This window comes from Ovis canadensis, chromosome 2 (genome assembly GCF_042477335.2).
Source record: "Ovis canadensis isolate MfBH-ARS-UI-01 breed Bighorn chromosome 2, ARS-UI_OviCan_v2, whole genome shotgun sequence".
Classification (NCBI taxonomy): domain Eukaryota; kingdom Metazoa; phylum Chordata; class Mammalia; order Artiodactyla; family Bovidae; genus Ovis; species Ovis canadensis.
In genome coordinates, this window is record NC_091246.1 from 226,925,972 (window position 1) to 226,946,834 (window position 20,863).

The 20,863-nt window shown below is 58.7% G+C and overlaps 1 protein-coding gene and 1 long non-coding RNA gene across 4 annotated transcripts; one reads left to right on the top strand and one right to left on the bottom strand.

Annotated features, from left to right (window-relative positions):
- Window positions 1-607: 607 nt before the first annotated feature.
- LOC138432915 (uncharacterized) lies at window positions 608-3,769 on the bottom strand. Its single transcript, XR_011254049.1, has 3 exons — window positions 3,684-3,769; window positions 2,527-2,667; window positions 608-1,531 (listed from the first exon to the last, which is right to left on the bottom strand). It is a non-coding gene; the product is annotated as an uncharacterized lncRNA (long non-coding RNA).
- On the top strand, window positions 3,295-17,482 carry SLC4A3 (solute carrier family 4 member 3). Of its 3 annotated transcripts, none has more exons than XM_069574644.1 (23): window positions 3,295-3,487; window positions 3,644-3,787; window positions 4,133-4,295; window positions 4,882-5,156; window positions 5,280-5,395; window positions 5,808-6,007; window positions 7,567-7,715; window positions 7,885-8,065; window positions 8,460-8,595; window positions 8,878-9,061; window positions 9,452-9,551; window positions 9,979-10,163; window positions 10,784-11,009; window positions 11,194-11,412; window positions 11,908-12,056; window positions 12,240-12,434; window positions 12,870-13,088; window positions 13,660-13,749; window positions 14,270-14,436; window positions 14,895-15,148; window positions 15,475-15,644; window positions 15,800-15,973; window positions 17,146-17,482. In XM_069574644.1, the coding sequence occupies exons 2-23, from the start codon at window positions 3,737-3,739 to the stop codon at window positions 17,221-17,223; spliced, it is 3,681 nt and encodes a 1,226-aa protein (XP_069430745.1). In that variant the 5' UTR covers window positions 3,295-3,487; window positions 3,644-3,736; the 3' UTR covers window positions 17,224-17,482. The 3 variants fall into 3 exon arrangements, with proteins under 3 accessions (XP_069430745.1, XP_069430748.1, XP_069430747.1); XM_069574647.1 differs by having other exon boundaries at window positions 3,400-3,487; window positions 4,133-4,207; XM_069574646.1 differs by lacking the exons at window positions 3,295-3,487; window positions 3,644-3,787; window positions 4,133-4,295; ... (1 more) ...; window positions 5,280-5,395; window positions 5,808-6,007 and adding an exon at window positions 6,836-7,117.
- The last annotated feature ends 3,381 nt before the right edge of the window (window positions 17,483-20,863 follow it).

A 20,863-nucleotide genomic window follows, 5' to 3' on the forward strand; every position in this document is an offset into this window, starting at 1 on the left:
GAATCTTAACCACTGTGCCAACCAGGAATTCCCACTATCTTAAAAAAATTTTTTTTATTAAAAAAAAATTGGTCTGAAACAGCTGGGGCCATCGGCATTTCTCTCTCCACCCCAGAAGGAGCGATGAGCATAGGTGTCCAAAGACCCTCTAAGGAGAGATTTCACTCCATCTCACTCCCCAGGGGATAGAAGAAAGGGCTTGCAAGAGACCAAAGCTTCTGACTGGCGGCAGAGTGGGGAACTCCCCAACTGGGAAGAGGATGGGAGTCTGAGGGCCCTAGGAAAACGAGACCTGTGCTCAATGCTAATCCCTTGGGAGGGTGGAGCCTCAGAGGGACGAGTTGTGCAGTGCCCTTAAGGCATCAATATCCAGGGACCAGGTTGGCAAGACCCTCCCCAAGCTGTCTCAGTATTAAAGTACTGCCATCTGACTTTACAGGCTAGAAAATGGAGCCTGAGGCCCCGGACAGAACCAGGTGTCAGAGGGTCCTGGGAAATGTTCCCAAGGTGGGGGACTCCCAGGTTCCTTTGTACCTCTGAGCAAGGGTAGGCTCCACCAAAGCACACAAGGTAGAGACTTGGAACCGAGTTACCTGACTCAGAGCGATAAGGGACTGGGTCATGTATTAGCATGCTGGGGCTGCCCCAACAGTTTCATGAACAAAATGGCTTAAACAACAGAAGTCTGTTGTCTCACAGCTCTGGAGGCTGAAAGTCTGAGATCAAGACACCAGCAGGGCTGTGTTCCCTCTGAAGGCCCAAGGGAAGGATCTGTTCCCAGCTTCTGGTCATTCCTGGGCTGGTGGCAGCTCAGCTCCAAACTTCACACGGCATTCTCCCGAGTGTGTGTGTGTCCACATTTCACCTTTTTATAAGGACACCATTCAATACTCTGGTCACCTGATCCCCAGAGCTGACGCATTGGAAAAAAACCTGGTGCTGGGAAAGATTGAAGGCAGGAGAAGGGTGTGGTATAGGATGAGATGGTTGAATAGCATCACTGACTCGATGGACATGAGTTTGAGCAGGCTCCGGGAGATGGTGAAGTACAGGGAAGCCTGACGTGCTGCAGTCCACATGGTCACAGAGTCAGACACGACTCAGCAACGGAACAACAACTTTCGTATTAGAAAAGGAGCCCACCCTCTCCCAGTATAACTTCATTTCCAAATAAGGTCATCTTTTACTCCTTGGAAGGAAAGTTATGACCAACCGAGATAGCATATTCAAAAGCAGAGACATTACTTTGCCAACAAAGGTCCGTCTAGTCAAGGCTATGGTTTTTCCAGTAGTCATGTATGGATGTGAGGGTTGGACTGTGAAGAAAGCTGAGCACCGAAGAATTGATGCTTTTGAACTGTGGTGTTGGAGAAGACTCTTGAGAATCCCTTGGACTGCAAGGAGATCCAACCAGTCCATTCTAAAGGAGATCAGTCTTGGGTGTTCATTGGAAGGACTGATGCTGAGGCTGAAACTCCAATACTTTGGCCACCTCATGCGAAGAGTTGACTCATTGGAGAAGACTCTGATGCTGGGAGGGATTGGGGGCAAGAGGAGAAGGGGATGACAGAGGATGAGATGGTTGAATGCCATCACCGACTCGATGGACATGAGTTTGAGTAAACTCTGGGAGTTGGTGATGGACAGGGAAGCCTGGTGTGCTGCGATTCATGGGGTCACAAAGAGTTGGACACAACTGAGCTACTGAACTGAACTGAACTGGAGGTACTGGGGATTAAGATTTCAACCTATGAATTGGTGGCGCGCGCGCGCGTGTGTGTGTGTGTGTGTGTGTGTGTGTGTGATGGGTGGGGGAGGGTGCGCAATTCAACCTGTAACAGATGGGTCTCACACCCTGAGTTTCGGGGCACAGTTCACACACTCTACTTAAACCCAGCTGCCTCTAATATGGGCGTCTTGGTTCGCTCTCTCCACACCCTATGAGCCTGGAAGGTTGACCACCTCTCCTTTGCTGAAAGAGGTTGGGAGCAGTAACAGGCGGTGGCCGGGACATACACTGAAGATGCTCTGTCAGCAGCCTACTTCCCAGCTGCGACCATGGCAGGGTCACAGCCTCCCTGACTCTCAGCTGTGATGAGGCCAAGAGGAGGATGGAGAGGGCCCAGACTGGACAAAGTGCTCAGCTGATTCTAGCTGCCTTCCCCTCTCCTTGCTGTCGCCTCTGAATGTAGAAAATCTTCCTTCAGGTTGAGTGAGACCCAGCTGAGGGCAGGGCTGTGTGGGTGTGTCAGTCGCTCAGTTGTGTCCCACTCTTTTGCGACCCCATGGACTGTAGCCCACCAGGCTCCTCTGTCCATGGGATTCTCCAGGCAAGAATACTGGAGTGGATAGTCATTCCCTTCTCCAGGGGATCTTCCCCACCAGGGATTGAACCCGGGTCACCTGCATTGCAGGTAGATTCTTTACCATCTGAGTCAGAGGGCAGGGCTGGGAGAGGGTAAATTATGAATCCAAGGTCACAGGGTTAAACCTCTTCTCCCACCCTGAGCCCATCATGCCTAGTACCTTGTACCCCACCTGCGATGTTGGTTTCCCTCTCCTGGGTCTGGCCAGTGCCACTCTCCCCTGCCCATCAGCTCCATCCTGGGTTCTCTTTGCCACATCCACCTAAGTTCTCCTAAGGATTCAGGGATGTGTCTTCATCAGCTGTAAAGTGAGGGGCAGTTAGGGACTTGGCAATGTGCTAAGTGCCATTTCATCCAGACCCCAGAGGGTCAAATTGGGATCCAGTGTCGCCTTCCAGAGACTTTGCCCTTGGGAAAGAAGTGACTACTTCAGGGAGTGGTGGAGGGGGAGGTTGAGGAAACTGAGCCAGAGAATCTTAGAGCTGGAGGAACTTTGGAACACCCTGATTCCAGGCCCCTCTGGCTACGATGGAGAAACCAAGGCCCAGGGAGGGGAGGTAATTGCCAAGGTCAAATGTTGGGCGGTGCCCGGCAGGCATCTGCGGCCATGTCGGACCGAAGGGACAGGTGGTGGGAGCTCCCCCAGGTCTGGGAGCCCAGTTCTCACGGTCGGAGGGGCTGGCGTCTGAGGAGGGGTCGCCTCCAGAACTCTTGCGGGGAGGGGAGGCTAAAAGCAAGGTTGAGGCGTGAATCTGGGGATTGTGGGAGTGGAGGGCGGCGCACCCGCCCGGGGCAACGCGTGGGGCACGGGAGAAGGGGCTGGTGGAAAGGTGGGGTCCTGCGGGGGCCGGCGCGTGGGAGCCGGGCTGGCCAGGGCGGGGTGAGTCACCGCCCGCCCGCTCCCATTGTGCGGCCCAGCGGCGGCGGCGGAGCTGCGGAGCCAAGCGGGAGGAGGTGGAGCCGCGGGCTGCGGGCTCCGGCGCCTGCGTCCGCCCGACTCCCCGCGGCCGCGGGCGCCCCCCGGCCGTCCAACCCTGCGTGGCGACAGGCCCCGAAGCCCGCGCCAGAGGGAGATGGGGCGCGGCGGCCGGCCCAGGCCTCGCACTCTCCGGAGCCCCGAGGTACCGCAGGGCGGGGCGGGGCGCGGCGCGCCCGGCCCGGGGGCGTCCCGGGTGCGGCGGGGCCTGGATGGGCGCTGGGGAGGCCGGGGGGATCCAGCTCCGGAGAGAGGGAGGGGGCGGCGGCGTGAGACTCCTGACCCCGCCCTCCTTCCCCAGGGCTCCCCATTAGGTTCGCGCAGCGCCCCCTTCTTCTCACCTGGGTCACGGGTCCCTCAGTGAGTCCGAGCCTCCCAAGCTGCTTCTCCGGACATGGCCAACGGAGTGATCCCGCCACCCGGGGGCGCCTCCCCCCTACCCCAGGTGACTGACGCTTGCGGGGGTGGGAGAAGAGGAGAGGAGGGGGAGGGACCGCAGGAGGAGGTGGGGGTGTCCTCTGGTCGATTCTGGGACCACCCCACTCAAGATCCAGGGATGGAGCTGGGCAGGGATATGGAGAAGGAGGGAGGGTCTTTTGGTATTTTTCTGATCTGTTGACCCCTCTGGTCCCAAGCCCTGAGAGCCTGGGAGGTTGACCCCAGTCTGGGCCTCAGGGAGTAGAAGATGGGGTCTACTGGTCTCCCCCACCTCCTCCTGGGGCTTGGAGTTGGGGTAGATGTGTCAAGTTCATGGGTCGAGGGTCCTTAGGAGAGGCTGCTGGGTCTGCAGGTCCGGGTGCCCTTGGAGGAGCCACCTCTGAGTCCAGACATGGAGGAGGACGATGACTTGGGCAAGACCTTGGCTGTGAGCAGGTTTGGGGACCTCATCAGCAAGCCCCCGGCCTGGGACCCCGAGAAGCCCAGCCGCAGCTACAGCGAGCGGGACTTTGAGTGTGGGTAGCCCGGGGACCCCTAGTGTGGCCGCCCTCACCGCCATCACCTTCATTTGCCACCATCACCGTGCTCACCACTGGCTGGGTCACCCAGGGCCATCTTATGCTGGACGCTGTGCTGGGCCACCACGCCGTGTTAAGTCATCCTGCCTCACTCACCCATCACCTGTCTGCCTGCCAGGGGAGCTGGGCCCCAGACCGAGGGGAGATGTAGGGAGATGGGCCCGAGGCCGCTCTTGGTGACCTTCATCTTCCTCAAGGCTCTGTCCTTTCTCTGGCCCTGCCCTTTCCTCTAGGCCACCTCTCCTCCCCTCCTTGTCTCAGCTGACTCCACCTTTACTTTCTTTGCTGTATCCTGGCCTCTCATACCCCCATCTTCCCCTCTCCATCACTCCATCCCCCACTCTACCAGGCCTTACCCATGATAGGCTGTGGATACAGGTGCTGGGGGGAGCCTGACTCTGGAGAAAGGACCAGGGTGCCCTTCTTTGCGGCCTTGAGCTAGAATAATAAGGTGTGTGCCCCTAGGGTGGTGAGGGGCCCTCTTCTGTTGTGGGGGCCCCAACCAGCTCTCCTGCACCCCCAGTTCACCGACACACATCCCACCACACCCACCACCCGCTCTCGGCGCGCCTGCCTCCACCCCACAAGCTGCGGCGACTGCCCCCCACCTCTGCTCGGCAGACCAGGAGGAAGAGGAAGAAAGAGAAAACCTCTGCTCCCCCCTCTGAGGGGACCCCTCCCATCCAGGAGGAGGGGGGAGCCGGAGTGGATGAGGAGGAGGAGGAAGAGGAAGAAGAGGGGGAATCTGAGGCTGAACCTGCGGAGCCCCCACCCTCAGGGTCCCCACCGAAAGCAAAGGTAGGGACCCCTGAAATGGGGCTGGCTGCTCAGGGAGGGGTGCAGAGAGGAGGGGAGGCTTGGCAGTGGGGGCTTGGGGCTGAGTTGGGGCACGGACCCAGGGCACACGCGGTTTATCCACAGTTCTCCATTGGAAGTGACGAGGATGACAGTCCTGGCCTCTCCGGGAGGGCTGCCTTCACCAAGCCCCTGCCCTCGGTGGGCCCAAGCTCGGACAAGAGCCCCCAGCACTCCGTCAGGTACTGGCCTCTGGCCTAGTCCAGCGCAGGTCCCAGGCTCCTTCCTGAACCCCCGAGAAGAAGCTGGGAGGAGACGAGAGAAGGGGGCAGAGGAAGCAGGCAGGGCGTGCCCCTTCTCTGCACGAAGGACCAGTAGGAGAGGACGAGAGGGTTGACAGGGACAGTCTTCCAGGAGAGAGAGGGTGTCTAGGTGGAGAGGAGAATGGGACAAAGAGGACCTGGGGACCGGCATGATGGGCTCAGGAAGGTGGAGATAAGCTTTTTCTCTGCCCAAGAGAAGCCTGTGTTTAGTCCCCAGGGGGGGGGAATCCAGCCCAGTCCCAAGCTGGGGGAGGGCAGAGGAACCCCCTCACCTGGCCCATCACTGTCGCGCTTCCCTGGCAAGTTCAAGGCTGCCGTGTTGCCTCCTCAGCTCTCCTAGTCCCCGGGCCCGCGTCTCCCGAGTCACCGGAGAGAAGGGCCGACCGTGGAGCCCGTCAGCCAGCTATGACCTGAGGGAGCGGCTGTGCCCAGGCAGTGCCCTGGGCGGCCCGGGCGGCCCGGAGCAGCAGGTGCCCACTGACGAGGCGGAGGCCCAGATGCTGGGCTCTGCAGACCTGGATGATATGAAGAGTGAGTGACACCCACTCCCAGGGGTGCCCAGCCTGTGAGAGACCTTGGAGAAGCTCAGTGCACTCCCCTACCCAGGGCTGAGCCCCCTCTGCGGTATCCCTGCCTGCTGGAATGTGGCCAGTGACAGGGAGCTCACTACCTCACCAGACTATGCCTCGGGTGCCAGAGCTGAGATTTCCCCTGGCGACACCTCTACCCTTCCGTCCTGGTTGTGTCCTCTGAGTCACCCCTGGAATGAGGCAGCCCCCACATGACATTTAGAGACATCCCTTTACCCCCTCTCCCGAGGCTCCTCTCCTTGGGGAAAACTCTTGTTAACCCCCCCACCCCGAACCAGACCCCTGAGGCTGGGCCACTCATCTTGGCCCTACCACTCCCTGTGTCGGGCCCCCTTGCTCCCACCATACCACCCTCGACTGGGCCTGGCTGTGATCTCGGCACATTCCTTCCATCTTATCAGTGCCCTGGTTTCTGTGCCACCTGTCATCACCCATGGGGCGCTGTGCCCAGGCCAGGGGCATCACCGACCCCACCCTCCTCCCCCTTGGAACCACAGTGTGTCGGGGTGGGGGGAGGAGTTGGAGGGAGGGCTTTGAGCTCAATACGTCATGGAAAGTTGCCAGGGCCTGAGGACAGGGACGGGAACAATCCGATGGCAGCGCAGGAGCAGCGGCGGCAGCGGGATGGGGGGGCCAGGGGAGCGCGTGTTTACAGACCCAGCGTGGGGGCTGGAAGCAGCAGGAAGCAGGCTTGGGGACCTGGGGAGTCGGGGTCGGGAGGCCGGCCACTTGCAGCTCTGGTTGGACCAAGACCACCGCTGTCCAAGCTCCTATCTCTCTGGAGAGCCAGGGCTCTGGGAAGGAGCAGGGGCTGCAGTCTCGGCCATCTAGGGGATGACGAGCCCACTGGAGGAGATCACAGAGCCCAAGGGGGCATCGAGCCCTGGGCCCGGGGGCGCTGAGGGCCAGGTCCCTGGGAGGGCTCCAGCCCCCAGCCCTCGAGACTCGCTGACCTCAGAGGACTTAGAGATGTTTGTGCTGGACTTTGAGGACTATGACCTGTGGGAATCCATCAGGGGCCAGCTGAGCCCCATGGCGGGGGGACTAGCTTGTGAGTAACTGGGCTGCTGGCCTTGTCCCAGCTCTGGGCCTGGAAGGGGTGCGTGGGGAGAGAGGGATGGAAGCTCTGCTTGCTTGTACGCACGTGGGGGACATGGGTGCCAGGGGGCACAGGCAAAGGCTGAGAGTGCAGAGCCTGGGGACGTACTGTGGGTCCTGGTTCTACAGATTGAGAGGCAGTGGCCATGGCCTGGGTTGGGTGGGGGTCCGCCTTTTCCCTGTGGCTTAGGCAGCATCCCCTGTGTGACTTTGGACTAGTCCTGTCCCCTTTCTGGGCCTCAGTCTCCTCATGTATGAAATGTGGCCCCCCACCCCGGAAAATGTGGTTTTGTTGGCGTAGCCCCTGGGTGACTGTGGTGCTCCCCCCCAAAGTAGACTGGCCATGACCCCGGGGGGCCCTGAGCTGGTGCCCTGGGACGGCTGAGCCCACCTTCTCCGCAGGTCACCGGCTGGAGGACAACCCTGGCGTGCGGCGGCACCTGGTCAAGAAGCCATCTCGGACGCAGAGTGGGAGGGGCAGCGCCAGTGGCCTGGCCCCCGTCCTGCGCAGGAAGAAGAAGCAGCAGCAGCTGGACCGGCGGCCCCATGAGGTACCAGACCCTGCAGGGATGGGCCTTTCGGTTCCTCTCGCCTCTCTTCCCACCTTCTCCCTCCCTCCCTGCCTGCCTGGCCCATCACCCACATCCCCAGGACAGCCGGGCCCACTTGCGGCCCCCCAGGCCCTCACCCTGGGCACCTCACCCGGACACCTCACCCCAGGTGTTTGTGGAGCTGAACGAGCTGATGCTGGATCGCAGCCAGGAGCCCCACTGGCGGGAGACGGCCCGCTGGATCAAGTTTGAGGAGGATGTGGAGGAAGAGACGGAGCGCTGGGGGAAGCCCCACGTGGCCTCGCTCTCCTTCCGAAGCCTGCTGGAACTCAGGAGGACCATAGCCCACGGTAGGAGCGCTGCAGAGCTCGTCCGGTGCCAGGCTGCCCAGTTCCTGGGATGATGCCCTGGGGCCAGGCAAGGCCTGGCTGCCCCTCGGGAATGTGGGGTCTGCACAGCCGTACTCTGAGGGGCGGGGCTGTGCCTGGGGACCTGGCTCTATACCTGCGGCACGGTAGGTATCTGTCCAGGCAGTAAGCCGACAGATGACCTCTCTCTGGGCAAGGAGGGGCCGTGCCCTCACCCCGTGCCCTCTTTTTCCATCCCTTTCGGGCTGGGCTGTGGCCATGTGGAACTGTGTATCTGCCTGGGCACATGGGATGCTATGCTCACCCAGCATACTTGCCTGCCGCTATGTTTCTATGTCTAATGGGAATGAGATCCCTTCCCCGTCTGTTCCCTCAGGGGCTGCCCTTCTCGACCTGGAGCAGACCACTCTGCCAGGCATCGCGCACCTCGTGGTGGAGACTATGATTGTGTCTGACCAGATCCGGCCGGAGGACAGGGCCAGTGTCCTTCGCACTCTGCTGCTGAAACACAGGTGCCAGGCTGGAGCGCCCGGGAGGGGGGATGGCCTTCAGGTTCAGCTGCCTTCCAGGAACACAGACTCTCTCGAGTGGCTGTTTCCAGTCTGCTTGAATACCTTAAGCGACGGAGAGCTCATTCCTTCACCCATTAGAAAGTATCAGCTATTAGAAAGTTCCTTCTTACACTGAGGTAGAGAGAATGGAAGCCCCGACCCTCCATATGTCATTTTCCCATGACCTCAGGCCACCAAGGACCTCTCCTGCTCACCTGCCTGCCCCCTCTGTCCTCTCTCCAGCCATCCCAATGATGACAAGGACAGTGGCTTCTTTCCCCGAAATGCGTCCAGCTCCAGTGTGAACTCGGTCCTAGGGAATCACCACCCAACCCCCAGCCACGGCCCTGACGGTGCAGTGCCCACCATGGCTGATGACCTGGGGGAGCCAGCCCCACTCTGGCCTCACGACCCTGAGGCCAAGGAGGTCAGTTGCTTTGCTCTGACCTGGGCTGGGGGACAGCAAGGCTTTCATTGAGTGGATCAGGAAGGTTGGATGCTTGGTGCCAAGCTAGGCATGGAGTAACAGGAGGTTTAAGTGGGATCATGGGGCAGGGCCAGGGGAGCCAGTTAAATAAGATAAAGCTGCGGTGGTGGTGGGGCTTGGAGGAGGGGTCCAGATCCTGGGCTGGTCCCCTCCTGCTGTGGGGCACATCACCAGGAGCCCCCACCTTGGCTGGGTTGGGGGCAGTGAGGGGAGAAAGCAAGGCCCAGATCCAGGGGTTGGAGGCAGAGTCCAGGCCTGGAGCAAGGGATGGGAGGGCCTGCCATGGCCTCCGGTCTGGGTCCCAGCCCTATTCCAGTTCTGCGTCCTCAGAAGCCCCTGCACATGCCTGGGGGAGATGGTCACCGGGGGAAAAGCCTGAAGCTGCTGGAGAAGATCCCTGAAGATGCTGAGGCTACTGTTGTGCTCGTGGGTAAGGAGGGCTGGGCACTGGGGATAGGGGTTATGGGGCGTGGATGCCTCCACTGCAGTCTGCTTGTCTTGACTTTGGCCAGACCCTCAACCTGCCCCTTCTCTTCCTCTCAGCCCATCTTGCCCCAGCCTTTTCTTCCCTAATCCTCTGTCTGCTTCCTGTTCAGTTTTCTGCTATCTTGGCCTGCTGCTAGTCCATCTAGCACCTTTGTGAGAATCAGACAAAGGCACCTCTTCCTTAATACCCTTGATTTCCACCTGTTGGTAAATTATAATAAATATACAAACATAGGGCTTCTTTAGATTGGGGTTCCTTTATGCAGTATGCAACCTGCTCAACTGGTACATGATGGCCCCAGATATCCCCTGCAGGGCCTGCCTTGACCGTTCCCCTTTGCCCAGCACCCTGCGCCTTGCTCTCCCTCCAGGCTGTGTGCCTTTCTTGGAGCAGCCAGCGGCCGCCTTTGTGCGCCTGAATGAGGCCGTACTCTTGGAGTCTGTGCTTGAGGTCCCCGTGCCAGTTCGCTTCCTCTTCGTGATGCTGGGGCCAAGCCACACCAGCACTGACTATCATGAGCTTGGGCGCTCCATTGCCACCCTCATGTCTGACAAGGTGGGTCTTGTTCCCCGGAGCCCTGTTTGTTCCCCATCCCTTTCACTGCCCCCCCAGTGGTACCCACGGATGCAGGGGTGCTATGCGTCCCCTGGATGGAGGCAGTACTCTGGAGTGGTGGTGGCAGCTGTGAGGTAAGACAGAAAAGGGAGCCTTGGGCGGGGGGACAGGGAGGTGGATGCAGGAGAGAAGCCCAGACTCCGAAGCTTCGGATGTGATAGGAGGCTTGAAAGGGAGGCAGGATTCTCCAGGGCTTGGACAGGAGGGCCCTCTAGCCAGGGATGGTGTTCAAAATACTTACTGACCAGCAGGCTGTGGGCACTCTCCAATCAAAATGGAGGTTGGATTGTTAAGACCATGCTGGGCATCACTGTTGCATTGTGGAAAAGTCTGGAGACTCTCCCAGGAGGATAGAGAACGCTCCCCAGGGTGAGGGGTGGTGTTCAGGGCCGTGGCTCCCTGCCAGAAGGGACCTGGGTCAGAGCTCTGACCAGCATCCTGGACCTGTGTGTGTGGCTGAACATCCCCTTTGCCTCTGGCTCTGTGATGGCCCAACACCTCCTCCCTGAAGGCCCCCCTCCCTGGGCCGTGGGCTCAGCCCCTGCCTCTCCTGCCTCCAGCTGTTCCACGAGGCTGCCTACCAGGCGGACGACCGGCAGGACCTCCTGAGCGCCATCAGCGAGTTCCTAGATGGCAGCATCGTGATTCCCCCGTCCGAGGTGGAAGGCCGAGACCTGCTGCGCTCCGTGGCTGCCTTCCAGCGCGAGCTGCTCAGAAAGCGCCGGGAGCGTGAGCAGACCAAAGCCGAGCTGACCACCCAGGGTGGCTACGTGGCCCCCGGGAAAGGTCTGACCCTATGGAGCCCGGGGCCCCCTGCACGCATGTCTCCCTGGCCCCGTCTAACTCCTGAGTCCTGCACTCCAGCTTCCAATCCCTGACCCACGTCTCTGCCCTGGGACCTGGGCTGGGAAGGATGCAGCCCAGGGCCTGCTCCCAGCACAAGGTTCCAGCAGCCCCTGTGTTCCCCCAGAACTGTCGATGGAACTTGGGAGCTCTGAGGCCGCCCCTGATGATGACCCCCTGCTACGGACTGGCTCGGTGTTTGGGGGGCTTGTCCGGGACGTGAAGCGCCGGTACCCGCACTACCCCAGTGACCTGCGGGACGCCCTGCACTCCCAGTGTGTGGCCGCCGTGCTCTTCATCTACTTCGCTGCCCTCAGCCCCGCCATCACCTTCGGGGGGCTGCTAGGTGAGGGGCAGGAGGAGAGGTGAGGGGACTCAGTGTCACCTGCAGCGTTCCTGGGCCAGGGGTTCCCGTGGTCACTTCCGGGATGCCTGTAATGTGAGAGGGAGTGGGGCATCTGGTGACCACCTGGGGGGCTGGTGCTGATGGTGGTGAGGGGGCACTGCTCTGTATTTCCTGGGTCCTCAGGTTAGGGGCGGGCTTCCCTGGTGGCTCAGATGGTAAAGAATCCGCCTGCAGTGGGGGAGACCTGGGTTCGATCCCTGGGTTAGGAAGATTCCCCTGGAGGAGAGCATGGCAGCCCACTTTAGTATTCTTGCCTGGAAAAATCCCCACGGACAGAGGAGGCTGGCGGGCTACAGTTCATGCGGTTGCAAAGAGTCAGGCATGACTGAGCGACTCAGCATAACACAGGACAGGTTAGGGGAAACTAGATGAGAAAGGGGGGCCAGGTGGAAGGAGCCGGGCAACAGCTATCCCACTGACCCTCGCTCTCTCCAGGGGAGAAGACAGAGGGGCTGATGGGTGTGTCTGAGCTGATCGTGTCCACGGCTGTGCTTGGCGTCCTCTTTTCTCTGCTGGGGGCCCAGCCGCTGCTCGTGGTCGGCTTCTCGGGGCCACTGCTCGTCTTTGAAGAAGCCTTCTTCAAGGTGACTGCCACCCAGTCCCTCCCCAGGGGTCACCCGCTCTGCCTTGTCCCCCTGGCCCAGGTGATGGGCCTCCGGGGTGGCTCCCTCCACTCCCTCGGGGCTCACCTGTCCCCCCTGTCCCGTGGGGCCCTGAAGGCCAGGGCAGATGGCCGTGGGTAAGTGCCTCTCTCTGCTGATCTCTAGTTCTGCCGGGCCCAGGACTTGGAGTATCTCACGGGCCGTGTGTGGGTTGGCCTCTGGCTGGTGGTCTTCGTCCTCGCCCTAGTGGCTGCGGAAGGCAGCTTCCTGGTCCGCTACATCTCACCTTTCACCCAGGAGATCTTCGCCTTCCTCATCTCGCTCATTTTCATCTATGAGACCTTCCACAAGCTCTACAAGGTGGCAGCCCCCGGAGGTCTTGGGGGTGGGTTTATGTGGGGGCTGGGCAGCGCCCTGGATGGGGTGTGGAGTACCAGAGGGGGAGGGGACAAGGAGGAAGGCTGTGGGCGTTGGCAGGGTGAGGATGCTCTCAGCAAGATTTGAGCTGAAGCGCGGGAGTCAAAGCCAGAGGTTTAAAGTCTGGGATTTGCCTGCACCGGTATGGGAAGAAAGGGGGGCCCTGTAGTGCTTCTGGGCTGGGGGTCCTTGGGTCACTGTGTGTAGAGGAGCGGCATGGGTATGTGTGTGAGATGGAGCTGGATGTCCTGTGTTATGTTGCCTGGTCAGGTGTGGGAGGGGAGGGGCCCGCCCTCTCTCTCACAGGTGTGTACTGATGCTGTGAAGTCAGGCTCACCTACCCAGGTGAGCACTGGGGCAACCTTGTAACCCACCCAGGTGTTCACGGAGCACCCACTGCTGCCATTCTACCCCCCTGAGGGAGCCCTGGAGGCGGAGCTGGACCTGAACGCGAGTGCCCTGCCCCCCACCGAGGGGCCGCCAGGCCCCAGGAACCAGCCCAACACGGCTCTGCTGTCCCTCATCCTCATGCTGGGGACCTTCCTCATCGCCTTCTTCCTGCGCAAGTTCAGAAACAGCCGCTTCCTGGGCGGCAAGGTGTGTGGTTGGCAGGAGTAGGGCCTGTAGGGTCCCTGTGGGCGTCCCTCCATTCCTGCTGGCATCATCGGGCTCTGCTCTGGAGAGGAGGGGCTCCTCCCTTCTCCTGGTCATGGGAGAACCCAGCCAAGTCCATGCAGCCCTCCGCCCCTGTCTGAAGCCCTCAAAGTGTGACCAGGAGAGGAATGCCCTCCTGGGCTGGCTGGGCACCTGTGGGGTTTAAAGGGACAGGTCAGTGGACTTCTGGCTCCTGTTCAGGCTTCCCTGATAGCTCAGCTGGTAAAAAATCCGCCTCCAGTGCAGGAGACCTGAGTTTGATCCCTGGGTTGGGAGGATCCTCTGGAGAAGGGAATGGCAACCCACTCCAGTATTCTTACCTGGAGAATCCCATGGACAGAGGAGCCTGCTGGGCTACAGTCCATGGGGTCTCAAAGAGTCAGACATGACAGAGTGAATAATGCTGCTACTACTGCAGGCTCAAGAAGGGTCTGGGCAATAAGCCCCCATGTCAGTCTCCTGACCCTCCTCTTATCCCCCTCTGGCTCCCTTCCCCTGACTGGTCCTTCTCAAGGCTCGCCGCATCATCGGGGACTTTGGCATCCCCATTTCCATTCTGGTGATGGTCCTGGTGGATTACTCCATCACAGACACCTACACACAGGTGAGTGAGCCCCGATGCTGTCTGGCAAGACCCCAAGGCCTTGAGAGGCTGGCCATAACAGGTCCCCACTGTCCCAGCAGCCAGTCAGGGCTAGAACCCAGCTTTCCTAGTGGAGTGGCTACATGCTGGTGCCACACAGGGGTGGGCGGGTGCGCGGTTTCAGAAGCAGCCATGTGGACCAGCTGTGGAGGCCAGCAGGGGGTCTGGGGCTGTCTGCGGACCCCTAGTCAAGACTCTTGGAGGAACTGGTATGGGATTAGGGGCAGAAAGACAGGTGCCCCCAGAGCAGGTCTACTGACAGCTCCTCTGTGGCTCACGGAGAAGGTGGATCATTTCCTCATTCACTGCCAGACCCTTGGAGGGACAATGACTTTGGAGGGTTACAGAACTAATTTTCCCCAAAGCTGTTCACACCCCAATTCCCTGGAGCCCTGGTGCTGGGGACACAGAGCCGGGCGGGAACAGCTGCCCTGTGGAGTCGCTGGCATCCCCGAACCCGGTCTTCCTTCTGGCCGTGCAGAAGCTGACGGTGCCCACGGGGCTCTCAGTGACCTCCCCCAGCAAGCGCACGTGGTTCATCCCACCTCTGGGCAGTGCGCGTCCTTTCCCGCCCTGGATGATGGTGGCGGCCGCTGTGCCTGCACTCCTGGTCCTCATCCTGATCTTCATGGAGACACAGATCACTGCGTGAGGGGACGGGGCGGGCCCCAGGCGGAGGAGGTTGGGGAGGAGTGGGGTTGGGGGACTGGCAGCCCCCGGGGGGTCCCTGGACCCGGGCACGGTGTCCCCGAGGTGCTCTGAGAGGATATCTGTCTGTCACCACCACCGCTTGCAGGGTGGCACTTGACAGTCCTCAGAACACCCTGGCAGCAGCATGCTCTCTCAGTCTGCGATCCTCACACGCGTCTCATTTTGGTTAAACCACAATGACGTGGTGAGAGCTGGCATTTGGCTTTTGTGGTATTTGAATATCCACAGTATTGGGAATTTGCCTCAAACTTGCTTAAATGTGAGAACTTCAGTTTGAGAGCTTGGGAGAGAAAGCTGGCAGGTCCTGGCGGACAGCCTCTGCTCTGCATGTCCTCCGTCCACTTCTGGTCCCCGCTGGGTGTGCCCACCTGCCCCTCACTCCTGCTCTCCCCCAGGCTCATCGTTAGCCAGAAGGCGCGGAGGCTGCTCAAAGGCTCTGGCTTCCACCTGGACCTGCTTCTGATCGGCTCCCTGGGTGGGCTCTGTGGCTTGTTTGGGTTGCCCTGGCTCACGGCTGCCACCGTCCGCTCGGTGACCCACGTGAATGCGCTGACCGTTATGCGCACTGCCATTGCGCCTGGCGACAAGCCCCAGATCCAGGAAGTTCGGGAGCAGCGGGTCACTGGAGTGCTCATCGCCAGCCTTGTAGGTGAGAGCGCCCACCTTGTAAAGCTCCAGCCCCCACCCCACAGACTTGTCGTCTGGAACCTAAAATCCTTTCTCCAGCCCTGACTTGACCCAGATCTCTTCTGAGTTTCCAAACGCATCATGAATAGCCCCAGCTCTGACCACAGACCTGTTCCTTGACTCCACGTGCCTTTTTCCTTGGTTCTCTTTCCGGCTCCATCTTCTCTTGATCACAGTGACTGCACAGGCTCATCTGTCCCCACAGGGGCTGTTGGAGGGGTCCTGTGGGTGTCTGTCTCCTCCTCCAGGCTTGTCCATCATCATGGGGGTGTTTATCTCCTTCTCCAGGTCTGTCCATTGTCATGGGGGCTGTGCTACGTCGGATCCCACTGGCCGTGCTCTTTGGGATTTTCTTGTACATGGGGGTCACATCGCTGTCTGGTATCCAGCTGTCCCAGCGTCTATTGCTCATCCTCATGCCGGCAAAACACCATCCCGAACAGCCCTACGTGACCAAGGTAGGGCTGGGAAGCATGGAGATGGGGAGACGGGGTGATGGGGGGACTCCGAGGGACCCAGTGCTGGAGATGGACTTGATGACTCTGGAGGATAAGTTGGGACCTGCGGAGCTGAGTCCCTGAGGATGTGATGAGACCCGACACCTGTTCCCCAGGTGAAGACCTGGCGGATGCACCTCTTTACGTGCATTCAGCTGGGCTGCATCGCACTGCTCTGGGTGGTCAAGTCCACGGCGGCCTCACTCGCCTTTCCCTTCGTGCTGCTGCTCACAGTGCCTCTGAGGCGTTGCCTTCTGCCCCGGCTCTTCCAGGACAGGGAGCTGCAGGCGGTAAGGGATGGTGCTTGGGTTGGTCTTAGGGGGCCTGGGCCCTGGATTCACGGAGGCCTGGCTCCCAGTCTCTTCTGTTGTGTGACTGATCTTCTGAAATCTCAACGGGGCTCCTGGGTTTCTGGTAGCTCAGCTGGTAAAGAATCTGCCTGCAATGCAGGAGACCCCAGTTGGATTCCTGGGTTGGGAAGGTCCCCTGGAGAAGGGATAGGCTACTCACTCCAGTATTCTTGGGCTTCCCTGGTGGCTCAGTTGGTTAAAAATCCACCTGCAATGCGGGAGACCTGGGTTCAATCCCTGGGCTGGGAAGATCCCCTGGAGGAGGGCATGGCAACCCATTGCCGTATTCTTGCCTGAGAATCCCCATGGACAGAGGAGCCTGGCAGGCTATAGTCCATGGGGTTGGAAAAAGTCGGACACGACTGAGCGACTAAGTACAGCACAATGGGGCTACTAACAGAGTCTCCCTTATGAAATTGTGGTGATGATTAAACACAAGTTCAGGTAAAGCAACGAGAAGGGTGTGGTTTGGTGTGAAGGAAGCAGAGGCTGTTGGAGACAATTGTGCAGGTTGTGTCCTGAACAAAAGCACACAGCTGAGGGACGGATGGGGTGGGTGGCATTGAAATCCATCCTGAGCCCTGCTTCGGTCGGCTGGAGCAGGAGTCCTCACTCCCCAGGATCTAATGCCTGATGATCTGATGTGGAACTGATGTAATAATAATAATAGAAATACTGTGCACAATAAACGCAATGTGCTTGAGTCACCCCGAAACCATCTCTACCCACCACCCCCATCCTTTCCACGGAAAACCTGTCTTCCGTGAAACTGGTCCAGGCTGGGATCCTCTGAGCTAGAGGAAGGGACATCTTTTTGAAAACTGTCCATTCATACATGGTGTACAAAGGCACCCCAGGAGCTCGGAGTACCAGGAAGTTTTTCTGCGTGGTAGCTGCTATTGTCATCATTATTATTAGAAGGCGTCACTAGAGGGTGACCTGAAGCTTTTGGCCAGAGGGAGGTGCTTCAACCTTGGGCCATGGTCCCTGTAGACAGTGAGGGTGGAAAGGTCTGGGGGCAGTGAGGGCTGCCAGCCAGAGGAGGAACTGATGAATAGGAGGCGGCAAGCCTACTTCCCCTGCCTTTCCCAACTTTTCACTACCTTCTACAGCTGGACTCTGAAGATGCTGAACCAAACTTTGATGAAGATGGCCAGGACGAGTACAACGAACTTCATATGCCCGTGTGATCCTCCACCATGGCGCTGCTGGGAGACCCTGACACTTTAGTGATCAACACCTGGGCCCCAGTCAGAGCCCAACCCCAGGGCCAGCTGGCTCCTCATGACCCAGAGACGTGCCTGGAACCACTACTGTTGCCTCGGCCAGAAGGACCCCCCTGACTCTACCCCAGGCGCTGACCTCGTCTCACCCAGGTCCTTTCACAGACCAGACCGGCACAGGCTTTGAGCTCATTATAACCACACTCCTTGTCTTGTGTCTGCTTCACTTTCTTGGTTCCCTCTCTGGTTTCTCGGGTCATACTTACCATCTGGAATTGGAAGAATTCTGTTTTCAGGGTCATCAAAATCAGAGAGTTTTGAGGCAAGGACAGAATTCTTGGGGGAAAGGGAGAGAATGGAGACCACAGAAGGTCAGAGATGGGCCTTATCACCCACCCCCAACCTCACCCCCCACTCCTCTGAAGTACAGTTCAGCTGCTGGAGGCTCAAGGTCTGGCTTAAGGTCATTTGCTATTAATGCAGCCCCAGTTTAGAAGGGGAGGGAGAGAGAGGGGAGAGAGAGCAGGTTGCTCTGCTTTAGCCACAAGGGAAACCAGAGCGTCTCAATGACTGTGGAGCTACTGAGGGGAATGGAAAATGTTTATTTTCTTTTCGTCATCCTTGACATTCCGAAGAGCAGGGACAGTAGCTGCCCAGTCCCCTAGACGCCAGGGTGGAGCTGGATTTGGGGTCCCTGGACCATTTTAGATTCTCCAGGCTTAAAGGAGAGGCAGTTCTGGGACTCCTGAGGCCACTCCTTGTGCAACAGTCTTTGTTAGGCCAGAAATAACCTGGGAGGCCTTGAGGAGGGTGCAAACTGGGAGCCCGTTGCGTCACAGTTACTAGGCAACCAGCAGCGTGGTTCAGCCGCTAGTCCCTGTGTTGCCCTCTGGTGGCCGCTCTCTTGCACTGCAGGCCCTGTCCGGTCTGCGCCCGGGAAGCACTGCCACCTGGTGGACCCGCTGTGGTCAAAGATCCCATTCAAGTACATTTAGTTCCTTCTAGGGAAACAACTCCTAGGGCTTCCCTGGTGGCTCAGTGGTAAAGAACCCACCTGCAATGCAGGAGACCTGGCTTTGATTCCTGGGTTGGGAAGATCCCCTGGAGGAGGGCAGAGCAACCCTCTCCAGTATTTTTGCTTGGAGAATCCCCATGGACAGAGGAGCCTGGCGAGCTGTAGTCCATGGGGTCGCAAAGAGTCGGACACGACTTAGCAACTAAGCCTAGCATAGGGAGGCAAGAGGGTGGGGCAAAGAGGTGTCATGGACTCCCGTGAGCACCCGAGCTGGAGTGCCTCGACCCTACCTTCACCACTTCCTCGGGGGCTGGCCCAACTTCTTCCTTGTTCTTTCCCCATTTTCCTCCCAGATGTTCAGGCCAACAGCTAGAGCCCTGAAGTTTGGAGAGGGCATGGAGAGCTGTGAGACTGTGCTGTTCATAAGGAAGAGAGACGCCAGGTGCCTCTCCAGCTGTCCTCGGTTGTCATTCAGACTTAAGTATTAATGTTTCAGTCCAGTCGGCTGCTTGAGTCTCTGGCGCCATGAAGGCCTCCAGTTGCATCTGCCCTCTGTGACGACAAGATTCCTTTTCCCTTAGATGGGCCAAGGCCAGGTGGAATTGCTGAGGAACTTCGCCAAGGAGAAAAGTGAAGGTCAAACATAAACATAGGACAGTGACAGGCAAAGCCGGTACAGAATGCAGAGATGGCAGAGGCCGCACATAGAGATAGGCTTGGCAGAGAAGTTTTGCACGCAGGCCTCTGTTCCTTTCCTGAGGTCTAAATCAGGTTGCCCGGTCCCATCTTCTGGGCCTTGGGGCAGCTTCCCTGTTGGGTCTGAGGGATGCTGAGACGCCCACGGGAAGGAACCTACTTCTGTCAGAACACCTGAGAGGAAGTAGTGACCTGGGCCCTGAAATCTCGGCTCTTCATTGGACAGAGTTTGTGTCAGTCATCTCTGCCTGGCGAGTAACTGAGAACTGTGGGCGTTGCTCAACTGGAAAAATAAGAAACAAGAGGGCGGGGCCTTTTGAAATGAATGAGTCCTGGTGCTGGCTGAGTCAAGTGGCCTCCAGTATAACTAGGCCCTTGAGGCCTCAGTCAGAACAATGTGGATGATGATTTAGCTGCTAATTTGTGTCCGCCTCTTGCAACTCCACAGTGTGTAGCCCGCCAGGGTCCTCTGTCCATGAGATTTCCCTGGCAAGAATGCGGGCATGGGTTACCATTTCCTTTTCCAAGGGATCTTCCCAACCCAGGGATCAAACCCAGCGTCTCCTGCATCCTAGGCGGAATCTTTACAAACTGAGCCACCAAGGAAATTAGAACAATAGGGGAACAAATTTCAGTGAAAGACTGAGCGAGTTATAATCTCTGGCTATGGACATCCCTTCCCAACACCCTCCATGGGAGAGGACACGAATAAGGCCTAAGAGCTTGGAGCCTTAGAGGTCATCACCTTTGCCCTCCCCTTCCCCCACCCCTACCCCCGAGGGAAGGCAACTGTAGGGAAGTACAAGGCCAGAGTTGGCCAGCATAAGCGCTGAACTGGGCCTGCGTTGGGGGGAATTCTTTCTCACCCAGGATGGGGGTCTGTGGAGGTGCTGAGACCACTTAGGGGGCTGAGCAGCTCACAGGTTTGCCAGGGATGGGTCCCTTGAGGGATGGCTGAGGACAGAGGGAGAGTGGGGGCCAGAATAAGACAAGGGGGATGGGACAGTGACGAACGCACAGAGACTCGTGGCCTGGCCTTTCAGAGATCATTCAGAGATCTTTACGTTTGGAGACATTCAGAGTGTGTCCTGAGGCCCTCGCGGCATCTGTGTTTTCTCTGACTTTCCCTTCACTGACCCTTCAACTTTATCCCCCTGGGGTCTGCAGCTTGGCTGAGGCTGTCTTCTTCTAAGGGTGGAGGGGAGCCAAGGGAGAGGCGCCCATGAGGCCCTGGTGGTGCAGCTCTGGAGGATACGGGCAGGTAGAGGCCATACTTCTGGGTGACGGGCCCCGCCACCTCCTGCTTTACAATGGAAACAGCTTGGCAAGTGGGCACATCCGGGATGGCCCAGGACCCTTCCAATAAGGAGGAGAGTGGGCTCATTGCCATCTTAGCCCTCCCCCTTGCGGCTCTCCGAGTAGGGATATGGCTGCATCCTGGGCAGCTGCCCCAAGCTTTTATTATTCTTGGACAAGTTCAAGTCCACTTCAGGCCCAGAGAAGGGCTAATTCATTCTACTCCTCTGAGAAAAGAGGGCGGCTGGTGTTTCCTTGATCAGTGCTGAAGATTCAGCTCACTTGTGACTCTGATGCCCCCGTGAAAGCTTTTGGCTGTCAGAGCTCATAGACCATCTGCTTGGATTGCCCTGGTCCCCTCCCTTGGGGCACACAGCCTGGCAATAATGTGTCCTGTTTGGCAGCTCGTGTGACATCTCTTCTTGTATCATATCAGGTGACTCAGATAATGATCGTGCCTGTTGACACTTAGAGTTCTCAAAGAGAATTCTGAGCAGCAGTGGAAAGATGAAACGAACCCAAGGGCGCTTGCACCAAATACTGCCTGAACAGCTGGCGCTTAAGCCCGTTGCTGAAAATAACAATCAGACAGCTTCTGGG

Bases quoted from the DNA above. Each gene is read 5' to 3' on its own strand.
- SLC4A3 (XM_069574644.1), top strand. From the start codon at position 3,737: ATGGCCAACGGAGTGATCCCGCCACCCGGGGGCGCCTCCCCCCTACCC. The intron at 4,296-4,881 runs GTGGGTAGCCCG...CTGCACCCCCAG, and splicing joins CAGCGAGCGGGACTTTGAGT to TTCACCGACACACATCCCAC. The intron at 11,010-11,193 runs GTCTGACCCTAT...GTGTTCCCCCAG, and splicing joins CTACGTGGCCCCCGGGAAAG to AACTGTCGATGGAACTTGGG.